Source organism: Budorcas taxicolor, chromosome 10 (genome assembly GCF_023091745.1).
Source record: "Budorcas taxicolor isolate Tak-1 chromosome 10, Takin1.1, whole genome shotgun sequence".
NCBI classification, from domain to species: Eukaryota; Metazoa; Chordata; class Mammalia; order Artiodactyla; family Bovidae; genus Budorcas; species Budorcas taxicolor.
Genome location: NC_068919.1, coordinates 20,158,685 through 20,173,885, shown reverse-complemented (window position 1 = coordinate 20,173,885; position 15,201 = coordinate 20,158,685). Strand labels below are relative to the sequence as shown.

General features: G+C 50.7%; 1 protein-coding gene across 1 annotated transcript in view; it reads left to right on the top strand.

Moving 5' to 3' along the window:
• HCN4 (hyperpolarization activated cyclic nucleotide gated potassium channel 4) overlaps window positions 1-15,201 on the top strand; it is a 41,758-nt gene that overhangs the window by 12,710 nt on the left and 13,847 nt on the right. The window contains exon 2 of the mRNA XM_052646972.1: window positions 11,847-12,270. Coding sequence (XP_052502932.1) covers window positions 11,847-12,270 — 424 coding nt within the window. The remainder of the gene's footprint in view (window positions 1-11,846; window positions 12,271-15,201) is intronic.

The following is a 15,201-nucleotide window of genomic DNA, read 5'->3' as shown; positions in this document are numbered from 1 at the left end:
AAGTGATAGATAAGAAGTGATTTATTAGAATAGGATGCTTGTGAGGATTACAAGTGGGTGGGTGAGAGGGTACCATGCCAAGAACTTAGTAGGCTACAGTTTTATGATCAAAGGAGACTTGGGGAAGGGGGAAAACCACCTTCTTCCTCGTCTTGGGTAGGCCTCACACTCCCATCATCAGTCCCTCCTCTGCGTTGTGTGGGGGAGTTTTCTTGTCCCCATATGGTCAAGCCAGGACTGTCAGGGAACTATGGAAAAATTATCCCAGGTCTCAGTACAGTGAGGGCCTTTCACTGTGAAACGTTCCCTTTGTACACACCTCTGGATCCCCTTAGTCCTGAGGCCAGGACCTGCATCTGAGTGGTTATAAGAATAATAATGATGATAGTAACAGCCAGCACGTGCTGATTACTTGCACTGTGTAGTACATTATTAACGTTATCTCATTGAATCATCTTGGAATCCTGTGAAGCGGGATTAAAGGTCTCATTTTGTACACAAGAAAACAGACTCAGAGAGGTTGAGCGATTTGTCCAAGGCCACACCGCCAGGTATCCAGACACTAGACAGCATCACTGCTGCACTGCCTGCTGGGACCTAGCTGCTCCAAGTGTGGCCCCTAGACCAGTGGCCTCAACATTGCCTGGGAGCCTGTAAGCAATACAGGTGTCAGCCCTCACCCTGCACCCAGTGAATCCAAGTCTGCATCTTGGTAAGATTCCCCAGGTAATTTAGGCACTGTGCCATGTGATTAAAAGATCACAGAAGGGGAAGGGAAGGTTCTGGCAGTTTCAGCCCTCACACAGCTTACCTTCTCCTTGGGGAATGGCTGCAACTAGCCCTCATTGTATGCTGAGGGACAAGGACCTCAGCCCAAGACTGAGAGGGACCAGGGAAGAGGCAGGGGTAAAAGGTCATTTTGTCTGCGTCTTCAAAAAAAACAGAAACAAACCAAATTATGTTCTTCAGGTAATAGCGCATCCTCACAGGAAAGTGAGTTCCCCAAAATACTCCAGAATCCGGATAACCCCCCATAAGCCCAGCGCTAGCTGGATGCCCTTGTCTGAATCGCACTGGTTGGGAGGCAGCCTCAGGCGGCCGGGGGGGAGCTGCTACCTGGGGGAGCCCTGTGATTCTGAGTCAGAGAGTTTGAGGTGGGTTAAAAATAGAGCCCTAGTGGCCAGGCGGGGGTGGAAGACAGCAATTCATCTGCTGTAGGGGAAGACCCCAGGCTGGGTCAGGGGAGGGTGGACCAGAGGAGGGGGGCTTGGGGGGGCGTTTATTCCTCTCGGAGGCCGGAGTTGAGGGCGGTGGGAGGCAGTGCTTTCCAGTGTGAGAGAGGCGGAGAGGCAAAAGCTGCCCGACTCCTGCGCCGCGCGCCCCTCGGCTGGGCGGAGCGCGGAGACGGGGGCTGGGCCGCAGCTCTGCCTCGGAGAACGAGACGGGAGAGCCTGTGGTGGGGAGGGGCTGCTCCCTGCTTCCCAACAGTTGCTGTTGGTTGTGGGAGAGGGAAGGCAGGGAAGGTGTCCCACGTGTGTGCGTTCCCGCGCGCGGGGCGTGCGTACGTGTGTGTATGTGTGAGTTGCGGGCAGGCACGTGGTCTCCTTTGCCGGTTACACCTGCCCTTCAAATGGCCTCCCTCTGTCTCCTCATCCTTAACCGCCTCCAGAAAACCTGCTCCTCCTGCCGTCGCGTTAAGACAGCACCTTTGTCTCAGCGCCTAGGAATTCCCCGCGGACTCGTGTGTCTCACATTAGCGGACTCTTCACCGTGTGGGTCACTGATCTGTGATTAATTTTGGGGGGGGATTGTTTTTCTGATTAAAAGGTAATATTTGCCCATTATGGGGAATTTAGAAAATAAAGCTATAATATAGGAAACAAAAATCACCCATAATCCACTACTTAGAAATAGCCATGTAAATTCATTTTTAAAATTGACAGTCACCCTCTCCCCCTCACCGCAACAGTCTTTAATACACGCACTTATTGAACGATAAGACAATTTTACTGAGACCTCACTCCCCCCACCCTTCTCCTTCTGGGTGCAGCTATTGTGCCTACATCTGGGAAAAGAAGAGGTGTCATTTCTGCTCTTGGGGAGCACACAGCAGGTGTGAGGAGACGAGACTAATCCTGGGTCTTCAAGGTAGGGGCGATGTAAGGGAATTCAAGGGAAGAAATGGAGCTGCCTCTTCCCTGCCCCTCCACCCCGGCCTCCCCCCCGCGCCCCCGCGCCCCCCCCCCCCCCCCCCCCACCTTCTGGATCTCTGTGCAAGCCTACCAAGTAGGTGGGAGAATCTGCCAAGTCCCCACCAAGGGGGCGTGCCTGAAAGAAGGGGGCGTGCCTGAAAGGAGGGGGTTTGGTGTGTTCTGCCTTGCCAGGCTTGTGCTGGTCAGGCTGGAAACACAGTCATGGCCTTGGTTGACATCTTTAGCCTCAGTCACCCCCCACCAGCCCCTGTCATCCCTCTGTGTCAGAACCCCAACCCCACGTTCTGCTGGCCCGTCTCTTGTTCATCTACCTTCCCCCACCCCAGCTCCCACTCCTCCTCCGCGACGTTTCAGCCATCATCTTAACTAGGTGGGAGCCGTTTGCTAGTGGATGTTGTTGGGAGTCTTCGGGTCTTGGCGAGGTGGCAGAGGGGAGGGCGGTTTGCATGGGATAAGTTCCTCCCTGCTCTTGGGAGGCCTGTGAAAGCTTCGTGGGAAGGAGTCGGGGTCTCAGAGGGCTGCCCATTTTGTGTAGCTTCTGCCGGGCCTCCTGCCACTCAGCCTCTGGCTCCCAAGGGACTCATTCAGTCATTCATTTATCAGTCATCCACCCATTCCCAGGCTTTTTTTGGACCTGCCTCATAAAAGGAACTGCAGTAAGTTCAGAGAGTCGAGTGACTACAATTACATCCTAGTGTGACAAACTGCTCAGTTCAGTTCAGTCGTTCAGTGGTGTTCAACTCTGCGACCCCATGGACTGCAGCACGCCAGGCTTCCCTGTCCATCACCAACTCTCAGAGCTTGCTCAAACTCATGTTCATCAAGTTGGTGATGCCATCCAACCATCTCATTCTCTGTCATCCCCTTTTCCTCCTACCTTCAGTCTTTCCAAGGGGTACCTTGCCAGATTTCCTGGGAGACAAAAAAAGCCTCCCAGGAAAAATGACAGCTCCTCTGAACCAAGTGGCCTGGAGTGGGCAAGGCTGGGGAGGGTATCTCAGGTATAGGACAATGTGTAGGAAAGCCTAGAGGAGAAGAAAAGTCCTGGGTGCCTGGGACACTGAAAGCTGCTGAGTGTGTCTGGAGTAGAACACCCAGTACAGGGCTGAAGGAGGCTGAGTCAGATCAGGAAGTGCCCCCAAATGACAGCGAGGAACTTAGATTTTAACTGGGAGCTTGGAAGGACTTTGGGTTTGGCAAAGCATGGAGAGGACGCAGACCCTGAAGTCTGTGGGGTCCTGGGAGAGGCAGGAGCCCAGGTAAGAAGATGCTGAAGTGGGCCAGCTGGTGCGTTGATGAGCCGTGCTGGATCCCACATGACTGAGTGTTGGAGGTAAGCGAGATGGGAGAGTCGAGGATAATTCCCAGGTTTCTGGGCTAAGTGTCTGGATGAATGGTAGTATCACATGCTGGGAGCACAAGTTTGTGGGGGGGAGCTGCTAAGTTATATCTGGCTCTGTCAAGAATGAAGTTCCCATCGGACATCCAGGCATAGATGTGTAGTCAGCAAGAGAGCACATGGCTGTGGGGCTCAGGAGAGAGAGGTCTGGTTTGGAAGCCAGCCGAATAATTTTGAGACCTTGGGAGTTGGTGAGGTCACCCCAGGAGAGTGTAAAGAGGGAGAGAAGGTGGGGGCCCCAAGGAACAAAAACATTTAAAGGTCACGGAGGGAAAGAGGAGCTCCTGCGACGGGAGGGAAAGGAGAACCAGAGAACAGAGGAGAGCCAGTGGAGCAGTGTCTCGGCGGAAATGGTGCACAGTGTCAGATGATGCAAAGGGTCAGGATGGGATGGACTGGAAATTGTGGGGTCTGGCAGCAGGATGTGTGCCTCGGCAGTGTTGCTGCAGGATTGGGAGGCATGCTGGGGAAATGGATGTGGAAGTGAGAGAGTGGGGACGGCCACACGTTTTTCAGGAAGCTTGGTTCTGAGGGGAGAAAAGATAAGACAGTCGGGGTTCAGGAGTGATTTTATTAAGTGCGAGATCTTAAAAGCTGATCAGAAGGGACTGAAGATATGGGCGAGAGAGAGGATAACCTGTAATGTTCCTGGGAAGGAAAAAGGGAACAGTGTTGAGAGAGCAGATAGTAGAGTCATCGACTGATCCCTTGTGACTGGGGAGGGGGAAGGCGGGGAGGGAGACAAGCAAGGGGGTAGTTTGATGGCAGGAAGAGAAGGGGGCATTCTGCGGGCTTCTGTTTCTTCTGTGAAGTGCTGTTATCTGCTGGGAGGGAGGGGGAAAGTGGTGGTTTCAGAGCTTTGAGGAGAGAGGAGATAATTTGGAAAAGCCACTGTGGGAAATGGGTGGGAAACGCTGTTAGGGTCTCCTGGAGGATGGGCTGGTAGAGGTGAGGACCCTGCTGAGTACGGAAACACTGATGAGGAAATAGAGACACAAGGAGCTAAGGCACTTGGTATTCAGTAGGACTGGTCTAAGGTTGTGAGGTCTTCTGTACAGCCCACCCCCCTCCATGGAAACAGGGAGAGAGCTGATGATGGCTGTGAGTTACAGTTATGATCTAGTGAAGTCAGACCCAGAGGACAGGGCAAGAGAGGTTGATGAGCAGAACCACTATGTGTGGGGGGAATGGGGGGAGGCAGGAGGGTTCTCATAGGATAATTAGAGGGCCAGTGACTGCAGGCTCCTGGGACACCAAAGAACAGACTTAGCATGATTGGATAGAGAACTGGCAGAAAAGGAGGTTAGGGTGGGAGAGAGCACTACTTATCTGAGATTAAAGATGGACCAACTGCAGACAGTGACCCGGTCCAGGATGTGCTGTTGGAAGGGACTGGAGTGAAGACTTTAGAGGCGGGACATCAAGCCAGTGGGAGGCTGGGTGTTATTGCTGGGTTGATGATGGGGAGTAGAAGTCACCTAGGATGAAGGCAGGATTCACAATGGAATAGAAGATTGTGAACCAGGTGCCAGCCTCACCACGGTCCCCAAGAGTGGCAAGTGGATGCTGTAAAGAAGGCCAGCAAATGACAGGATGCTCAAAGGATCTTGTAGACATTCCTACCACAGGCAGGAAGAGGCATTAGTGTGGACTAAGCTGCTCACTCCACCCTAACCTTGAGGTCTGTGGGGTTTGGGAGAGTGACATCCTTAGGACACAACTAAAGTTCAGTTAAGGGAAAAAGCAGGTGGGTTAGAGGGTGAAGAAGTTGAGAATGAAGGTACCATGGAAGAGAGCACAGGGGACAGGTTTGGGAGGGAGAGAGGGAATAGGAGGAGGCACAGAGTTTAGGAAAGAGAAAATACTGTCAACTGGGTTTATATTTGTATAGAGCGATAAGAAGTGGGACTCTGGAGTCAAGCTATTTGGGTGTGAAATCCTGATCTACCATATACAGCAAATTTCCCAACTTCTTAAGCCTCAGTTATCTCAGCTGTAAAATGGGCATATTCATAGTATCTACTTCATAGGATTAGATGAGATAGTCTATATAAGGGTCTCAGATGAGTACCTGGCAAATGGTAAGTTGTTGATGGCTGTCCTGCATTCTCATCAGCTTCACGGTCAGCTTGTGCAGTTATCTGTGCTGGGCCTAGAATGGAGGGGGAAGCTCTTAGCTCCCATCTAGTTCTCAGACATGAAGCTGCCTGGCTTCTTTGTTTTGGGGCTGGAAGGAGAGTTTTAGGTGGCACCTGCTGAAACGGGCAGAATGTGATGACTGCTACCGCAGACACCCTGCACAGTCAGGTGAAGTTCGTGGAGGAGGAGGCAGTTGAACTGCCTCCTTTTGGATGAGAGAAGGGACTTCAAAAGCTGAGGGTTCAAGAGGTAGGGGCAGTTCTCAGAAGGAGGAACCAAGAGGTGGACAGACATGAGGCCAAAAGTTGGGTGTCCAGTCGGCTCCTGTGAACGAAGTGGAAGGGAGAAGAAGGAAGAGGAGTCGGGGTGTGGATCTAGGAGCTTGAACCTTCCTCTATAGCCACTGGGGTCTCCAAAGTGGAGTTCAAGCATGGAGTGGCATAATCATAATGTTTGGCCAGATAACCCAGAGAGCATGTGACACGGAGGGAAAGAAGGAGGAGGCGGGGGACCAGGTGGGTGGCAGGCACAAAGTCTGGGTGAACAGTAGTGAGGAACTGATCCAGGATAGAGCTTTGGGGACAGATTCAGAAGCTGTCATTGACGGGGCCAGGCAAGACTTGGTTACTGCTAGAGGGACCTGCAGGGGCAGGTGGGAGGACAGAGAAAGCAGCTGGGGGTGGCTGCGGGGTTTCCAGCGGGTGATTGAAATGCTGACTGTGCCCTTCAGCTTTGAGAAGGAAGATGCTGAGCTCAGCCTTGGACTTGTTGGGTGGAGGAGCCAGCAGGCCCTCCAGGTGGCAGGCAGGAATGCAGTCTGGTGCTAGGAGTGGTGTCTGAGCAGGAGCCGTCTGCGTGGGGGGTGGGGGGAAGGGCACAAGATGGAGCTGTGGGTGTGCTGCTTATCCGAGAGAAAGCACGGGAACACCTCCCGCTGCTGCCGCCAGCCCTGCAGGGGCACAAGCATGTCTGAGACAAGGCCCTTGCACTCAAGAAACCCCCAGCATTCTAGGAGATCCAGGGCCAGACCTTGGGCTGGGCTCCAGTGAGAGGTTGAGGAGGCTCAGAAGTGGTAGCACTTCAGATGAATGTTGAAGATGGAAAAGATCTTAGCGGGCAAAAACCTAACATTCTCTTCCTTGCAGCTGACAGGATCCCCAGTGGCTACCATTTGTGTCAAATTGTGTGCAAATGGATGTGTAAGAATATATATGTGTGAAAATGAATATGTGTACAAAGGCAAAATTGCCAGATGACCCTCCCCATCCCATTGTTCCCTATGAACAGTGGTACAAAGGTGAGTGTGTGTACAAAAATGTTTTCATGTGTGTGTGTTTGAGAAAGCATTTGTGCTCAGAGGCAAGCGTGGGCAGGGGTGGACAAGAGGAAACTAAAGTAGGTCATCCCTGCTCTGGGACCTCCACTTCTGCCTCTGTTTTATCACCCTTTGCATCCTCTTCCACCTCCAGGGAAGAAGAGGGCCCTTGGTCTGGCCCTTGAGTTTCTGAGTTCAGGGTCAGGAGCCTCCTGTCTTCTCTTCCCTCAGCTCCCCTGAGGCCGTAACCTTCCTTCAGACCGTGAACTGTTCCAGGTATCAGTGGAGTGGGCTGTTGGGCTTCGTGCCACCCCCTTCCTTCTGCATGTGCGCCCCCCCCCCCACCACTCCACTCCACCAAAGCTGACCCACAGGCCATTCCCTCCCTTGCTGGCTCGGACTTTCTCTTAACTTAGAGAACACTGGGATGGGGAAAGTCGTCTGGCTCTGGGGAGACCAAGTCTTCTAATTCAGGTTTGTGCCAACTCCAGCATGCCCGAGTCTGGCTATCCATTGCTTCCCTGCCAGGGCCTGCCACCCGCCACCATGGATGTACAGAGTCTGGATTGTGGGATTTATTCATGAATGATTCTACAGCCAGTGGGAGTGGGCAGGGGAGCACTGGGCATACAGCTTGAGGCTTTGGAATGTTACTATTCCTTCCTTTGTGGACCTCAGTTTTCCTTTTTACAGGTTGGGTACGACTATGCCCTACTGGCTGCTGATGACTGGGGTGCTTTTAATACTTGAAAGTTGTGTTGGTTTGCTCAGGAAGTACCTCAGGAGGCCTGGCATCAGGAGGATAAGTCCCCTTGAAACCTCTTTGCAACCTTCTTGTCTCTGGGGTGGGGGCTGCACCTGCTGTGGCCGGCTTACCTCCCCAGTGTGATGCAAAGATGCCAGAAAGGTTTGTCCACCTCCCCACATTCTACTGAGGTGCCTAAACTCCCAAGAGTCTGACAGGAGTTCCACTGACCTCTCTGAATTTGGGGTCTGCTCCTTCCTAGCTGTGAGGACTTGGGCTGATACTGCTCTCTGAGTCTCAGTGTCATCATCTATAAAATACAGATAATAGCAGCCACATTAGTCCTGGTGTGAGTAATAAATGAAGTAATGCATTGAAAGCACCAAATATTAGCAAGTATTTGATAGACAAGTTTTGGGGTCTTTTTGAATAGAGTGTTTTCAGTCACCAAGGAGTCCCCAGTGAAAATGCACAGTGGCATTAAGGAATCATTTGAGATGCTCCTGATCACTAGGACTGGAGGAGAAGAGGGGCCAGAGAGGCGTGGAGGCTGTTGCCAACTTCCCCTGGCTGGACCAGTGCGGTTGGGCTGGCAGGCACACCGGGAGCTGTCCGTGGTGCTGAACATCAAAATTTTTTTTGTTTTTTTTTGTTTTGTTTTTTTTTGCTCACACCCAGCCCAGCCTTCAGAAATTTGTGCAATCGTCTGGCAAAGAGTAAGGAACATGGTGTACATGGCCAAGGTCAGCTCCCAAAGCCCAGCTCCGATTACCTTTTCCAGGAGCACTTTATGACCTCATCTGTCTAGGCCCCCAGGAGCCCACCTTTTCAGATGCCTGGGCTGCCTGAGATGGTTTCTTACATCATTCCCCAACTTGTCTTCTGTTTAAACCTTGTCCTCTGATTGGACATGAGCTCCCTGAGATCAGGGCATCTCTCTGCTGAGATAAATAGATTCTGCCATCCAGTTGTCCAGGGAATATTTTGGGCCCTGCCTTCCACCACTGGCTACTTGAACCATTGTAAGTTCCCTTCCACCACCCCAGTAGATGCTTTGCTTTGCCTCTTCCCTGGAAGATTTCACCTGCCTCCCTCACCTCTTTCCTGTTGATTTGAATTACTTATTCACTCATTTAAAAATATGGGCTAGGCATAGGTCAGAGCATTTTACAAATATCAATTCATTTCACTCTTAAAAAAGTTCCAGTAGTTCATTAATATCATCCTCATGGAGCAGATGAGGAAACTGAGGCTTAGAGAGATTAAATGACATACTAGTAAATGATGGAACCAGGAATCAAGTTCAAGTTGGTTGGCCTAAGAGCCTGTACTTCTTTCTTCTTACTACATTATGCTGCCCTTTGAGTTGCTCTTTGATGCTCCAGAACAGTGGTGTGTGGGAAGAAGTGCTCTAGTATTCCGACCCCAGCCCAGATCAGGCACCAGAAATATCCCTTAGCATCTGGAAACTCATGATTGAAACAATTAGTCAGAATGCAAGGAAATGGGTGTTTTTGCCTCGTGTAATTTGGTTTTATGAAGATCACTAAATGCAAACATTCTCCTGTTAATTACTGCCTCAAATCTGGGCTGTAATTGAGAGAACTAGAGCTTGGATAGTGTAGAAACCGCTGGAGTGGCAGGCCTACCCGAGTCAGCATTCCCAGCCGCCTTGCACCCATTCTGTTAATTTTAGAAACTCTTCCAGTCTGGGTATATTATTAGCTTTATGTACAGAGGGCCACAGGGCCCTCCATGGCCTCTATGTCACAATTTTTTGTTTGTTTTTCCCAAGAGATTAAGTAAAAGGAACAATGACCATGTGTATATCAGGGAGTTTGGACACTGGCTGTGTGAAAGGGGATACCTGTGTATGGCACTAATGAGGTGTCAGCAGCTGTTTTTGAATGAGTTCATGAGGCTGAGTGAAGCATGTACACAGCTTGAGAGCAGCATAGAAGCTGAAACCACTCTCTCAGGGCCCACGAGTCATTAGCAGGATGCACCGTGTGCTGTGTAGTGGGTGTGAAGGCTGGGGTGGGTTTTCCCAGGTGGCATAAAGGGAGTGGGGCTGATGAAAGGGTGGGCTGTGGGGCAGGGAAGGAGATAAAGTTGACCTCTTGGCACCAGACTTAGAATGAAAAGCCTTAGCCCAGTGAAGCTCTGACTTGAAGTCTCATCTTGAGCCCCTGAAGAACGTGGCTTTCAAAGGAGCGGCCGGAAGCTGTCTTTCGGGAAGCCGCACTCACCTGGGCTGTGTGACGTGGGATGGCTGTCTCACCCTCCTTCCCGGAAGTAGGCCCTGCCCTCTTCTTGACTCATAGCACCATTTTGAGTCTGACAAAGAAAACAAGTTGCTGTGAAGTAATTTCTTTTCAAACTTTGAACTCATTAGGCAGGGGCACTTTGGTTTTACGGTGGGACTTTCCGAAGACTCGAGCTCAGTTTGTCTTTCTGTCTGCTCTCTTCCTCCTGGCTTCCCTGCAGTAGAGAATTAAAGATGGCTGAACTGTTATTTCTCTTGGGAGAAGATAGGCTATGTCTGCCCAACATAATACCTTTTTCTGTCATTGGGTAACTGTCTAAATTACTAGCAGAGAGAAAAGCTCTGCAGTGCAAGTTTTTTGTTTTAGGGCCAGCTCTGGAGTGGCTGGATCTCGGGCAGGGCGCCTGGTCATGCCTCTAGACATAGGGTCTATGCTTACCTGTGCTGTCTTCATACTCGATAGGGGCCCTTTTTGGGCCAGGTAGGAGACCTGTGAGCTAGTTTTTACCTCCTCATATTGCTTAACCCTTCAGAGGCTTCACCCTGAGGATCCCTCCCCACCTCCCCCAGGAAGTATTAGCAGTTGCTTTGAGGCCTTGGGAGAAGTGATGCTGGAAGCCCCCACTGGTCTCATTCCATTGCGTTGAGTAGTACCTGAAATCCCCCATTAACACTGCCTATCACTTTGCTGTACACCTGAAACTAACAAACATCAACTCTCATAAAAGTTTAAAAAAGATTTTCATCACAAAAACTTCCAGTTAACTGAAACAATGTATGTACCTTCTACCAAATAATGTTTAAAGGAAACTTTTTAAGAAAAAAATGAGAAAATATTTGTAATAGTTTATTGTGATTAATATATTGATTGTATAATCTGTGTTTATTTAAATGTGTACTTGAACATGAAAAATATCTACTTTGCTAAGTATAAATTATTTGTTGGAAAAAATGAAATTGTTGAAATATACTAAAAAAAAAACAACCCTGCCTGCATTTGAAGATATCAGTGACCTTCCCGACCACTGTGTTAGAAGAAAACCTCTAGGAGAGATAGATGGTCAGAAATTTTCTGACTGTAGGGAATAGACTAAAGGGAGACCTGTCCCCCTGCGCCAACCCTGAGAGCCAGTGCGGGAGAAGGCCAGATCAGAATTATAGGACTGAGTGTGCAGACCCCACCTCTCATGGCACAGTGGGGAAACTCAGGCCCAGAGTGGGGAGGGCACCGGCCTGATGTCGCACAGCGTTAGTGACAGAGCTGGGACTGGATCCCGCCCACAGCCTCCCAGACTCCCGCTGTGTGTCTGGTCCTCGCCTGTTCTCTAGTCACGGTCTGTGGCACGTCTGACTGCCAGCCTGTCTCAAGCCACAGTTGACCATCAGGGAGGATGGAGCAGCCTGGCCTGAGCCTGGGGGTGGTGCGGGGTGAACTACTTCTGCTGCTAAAACAGCCTCTCACCTCTCTCTGGATGTCATTATTTAGTTTGCTTCTCAGCCTCTCACTGGGGTATAGGGATTGGAGTAGGAGGCTTGTCATCGGGGAGTTCATGGAGAGGCAGGCAGAAAGCATCCCTAAGGAAGACTAAGGAAGAGCCTCTCTCTATGCCAGTCACTACATCTTGCCCTGGTACCCATCACCTATCTCCTGCAGAATTGTGGAAGCTCTTAAGACCTCTCTCTCCACCTTGCTGTCTTTGAGCTTTCTTTTGGGGTCTGTCATTCATTCCCTGTCCCCTCCTATGACTGACCGGTGTGTCTCTGGGCAGATTTTACTGGGACCTGACCATGCTGCTGCTGATGGTAGGAAACCTGATCATCATTCCCGTGGGCATCACCTTCTTCAAGGATGAGAACACCACACCATGGATTGTCTTCAACGTGGTGTCGGACACGTTCTTCCTCATCGACTTGGTCCTCAACTTCCGCACAGGGATCGTGGTGGAGGACAACACAGAGATCATCCTCGACCCGCAGCGGATTAAGATGAAGTACCTAAAGAGCTGGTTCGTGGTGGATTTCATCTCCTCCATCCCTGTGGACTACATTTTCCTCATTGTGGAGACACGCATCGACTCGGAGGTCTACAAGACTGCCCGGGCCCTGCGCATTGTCCGTTTCACCAAGATCCTCAGCCTCCTGCGCCTCTTGCGTCTCTCCCGCCTCATTCGATATATTCACCAGTGGGAAGAGGTGAGTGTTCAGATCCAAACCTCTTCAGGGAAGAGTTACCTCCCTGCCCTGAGGGGAGTGAGGGGTCAGCAAATAGTTGGATGTGGGCTGTCGGATTGTAGTAGGCATATCTCCTCCAAGAGGACAAATATTAGTAATTTCTTGACTTCTTAGCATGTGCTAGATACTACACAAATCACTTTACAGGCAGTATCCCATTTAAGTTTCTAACAAGCATCAGTTCAGTTCAGTCGCTCAGTCGTGTCCGACTCTTTGCGACCCCATGAATCGCAGCACGCCAGGCCTCCCTGTCCATCACCAACTCCCGGAGTTCACTCAGACTCACGTCCATCGAGTCGGTGATGCCATCCAGCCATCTCATCCTCTGTCATCCCCTTCTCCTCCTGCCCCTAATCCCTCCCAGTATCAGAGTCTTTTCCAATGAGTCAACTCTTCACATGAGGTGGCCAAAGTACTGGAGTTTCAGCTTTAGCAGCAGTCCTTCCAAAGAACACCCAGGACTGATCTCCTTTAGGATGGACTGATTGGATCTTCTTGTAGTCCAAGGGACTCTCAAGAGTCTTCTCCAACACCACAGTTCAAAAGCATCAATTCTTCGGCGCTCAGCTTTCTTCACAGTCCAACTCTCACATCCATACATGACTACTGGAAAAACCATAGCCTTGACTAGACGGAAGGTACCAAATAGGTACATGTAAGTACTCATTTTTCACATGAGGAAATAGAGAAAGATGAAGGGACTTAGATAAGGGATTTATGAAGGGATTTATATAATGTCACAGAATTATTCATTGGTGAACCTGGACTCCATAGCTTGCATTGTTAATCACTGCACTTTATTGTGGGGTCTGAAAACTCATAAGCCTGGCAGAGCATATGAAAATGGCCGTTTGAAGGACGATAGGGAGTGTGGTGGAGTGGGGCAAACTGGAGAACGTATCTTCCATCTGTATCAGGCACTTCAGCTCATCTCTGGCCACTGCAGCCAAATGGTATGGGCCCGGGTTTCTAGAGCTATCATAAGAAGCAGAAATGGGGAATTTTGTGCAAATTTTGTTGACAGCTATCTTTGATTGGGCTCTTCTGGTGCAGACCCTCAGGTGAGGATTTGTATAAGGTGATTTTTTTTTTTTTTTGGGTGGGGAGAAAGTGTTTCTAGGAAAATCTGGCAAGAGATTGGAGAAGAGGGACAGGGGAAGGAAGGAAAGGAATAGAAAGGAAAGAAGGAAGCCAAACAAGGCTGACACCAAGCTAAGTCGCAGGGGACACTCTGTGACAGGACACAGCACACCTCAAGACCTCAGCTTGAAGGCAACAGAAGTGGTGGCAGAGGACGAGAGGGTTGGATGGCATCATCGACTCAGTGGACATGAACTTGAGCAAACTTTGGGAGATGATGAAGGACAGGGAAGCCTGGCGTGCTGCAGTCCGTGGGGTCACAGAATCAATGTGACTTAGTGACTGGACAGCAGCAGCAGCAGCACACCTGGGAACTGTCCCAATCAGGGCAGAGGAGCTGGACGTTTTATATCCCTTCACCGGTCAGTCACAGGTTCAGGGCACTGACAGCCCTCAGCGCTAGGAGGCCAAGTGTTTTCCTGTAGCCAGCCCTCTGTAAAGAACTTTGAGTGCTGGCTGTAGGGAATGCAAGCCTGGTGCTTTTCTGGAGACATGTGAGCACAAACTGTAAAGGGATGCTAGGGGCCCTGGGCAGAGCACTGGCTATAGAAACGAAATAAAAATTGTAAAAGAACGAAGTGGCCAAAACCATTCTGAACAAACCTAACTCATCTGTGGGCTGAATGCAGCCATCTGTGGGAGCAAGAGAGGACTATAGGCTGGCAGCAGCAGGCAGGCCAGCCTGGAGGTGGCAGGCTCAGGGTCCAGCATGGGCCTCCACCTGGGGAAGCTTCTGCAGAGGGCCATGTCTTGCCATGACTCACTGCTAGCCTCCAGGTCTTTGGAACCTCGGCGTGATTGGATGGAAGTGCCATGCGCAGGACAGCAAGCCCCACCCCCTGCCCACTCCCTGCAGCAGCCTGGGCCCTGGGCAGCAGCGCCCATGGCTGATAGTCAGCACACTGGCAGATTGAGGTCAGAGGTGTCATGAACACCTGTGCTGCAGGAGTGCCTACACCAGCCTGGCAGAATCCCTTCATGACAGGAATTCTCTTTGGGCTGAAAAATTTGCATGATTTCTGCTGATAGAAGGAGCAATGGCTTGTCCAAGGTCACACAGCAGACCTCTAGCAGAGCTGGATCAGATCCAGTTAGCACTTTTGGCTCCCAGCAGTGTGGTCCACGTCCCTGCAGAGCGTGCTGAAACGCGTGTGGGCTTTGGGGTTAGAATGACACATGTGAGACCTGAATTAAAATCCTGGCTGACTGACTGAGAGGCAACCTTACCCCTGAGCCTCAGTCTCTTATCTGCAAAGTGGGAGTAAGTCATACCTTCCTCAGTGGATTGTTGTGAGGATTAAAAGAGATAATGTTTGCAAAACCCTTGGTGTGAAGCCAGGTGCAGAGAACTGTTTAATAAAGCCCCTCCCCACTCAATTTTCTTGTAACCCTCCTGTTTCTATGGGGGTGTTTACTCTTCTCAAATACTTTCTGTCCATGGTTTCATTGGTTCCTCACACCTGGTTGACAAGGTCAGCAAGGTGGGATTTATTATCCATATTTGTCAGAGGAAACTAAGGGTGAAGGGGTCAGCCGCCCCAGTGGCAGGATTTTGACCCAGGTCTCACGACTCTGGTTTCCTGCCCTTCCCAAGTTCTCAGGTAGCCTGAAAGGAGGCTGACTGGGTCTGTTACCACTCCCTCTGTTGGGAGAGACTCCCTGCTCAGGTGGGGGAGGCAGGCAGTGGAGGGGAGAAGCATGGGGTGAGTTCTTTGGGACAGTTTGGGTTTGAGGAACTTGGGGGACATGGTG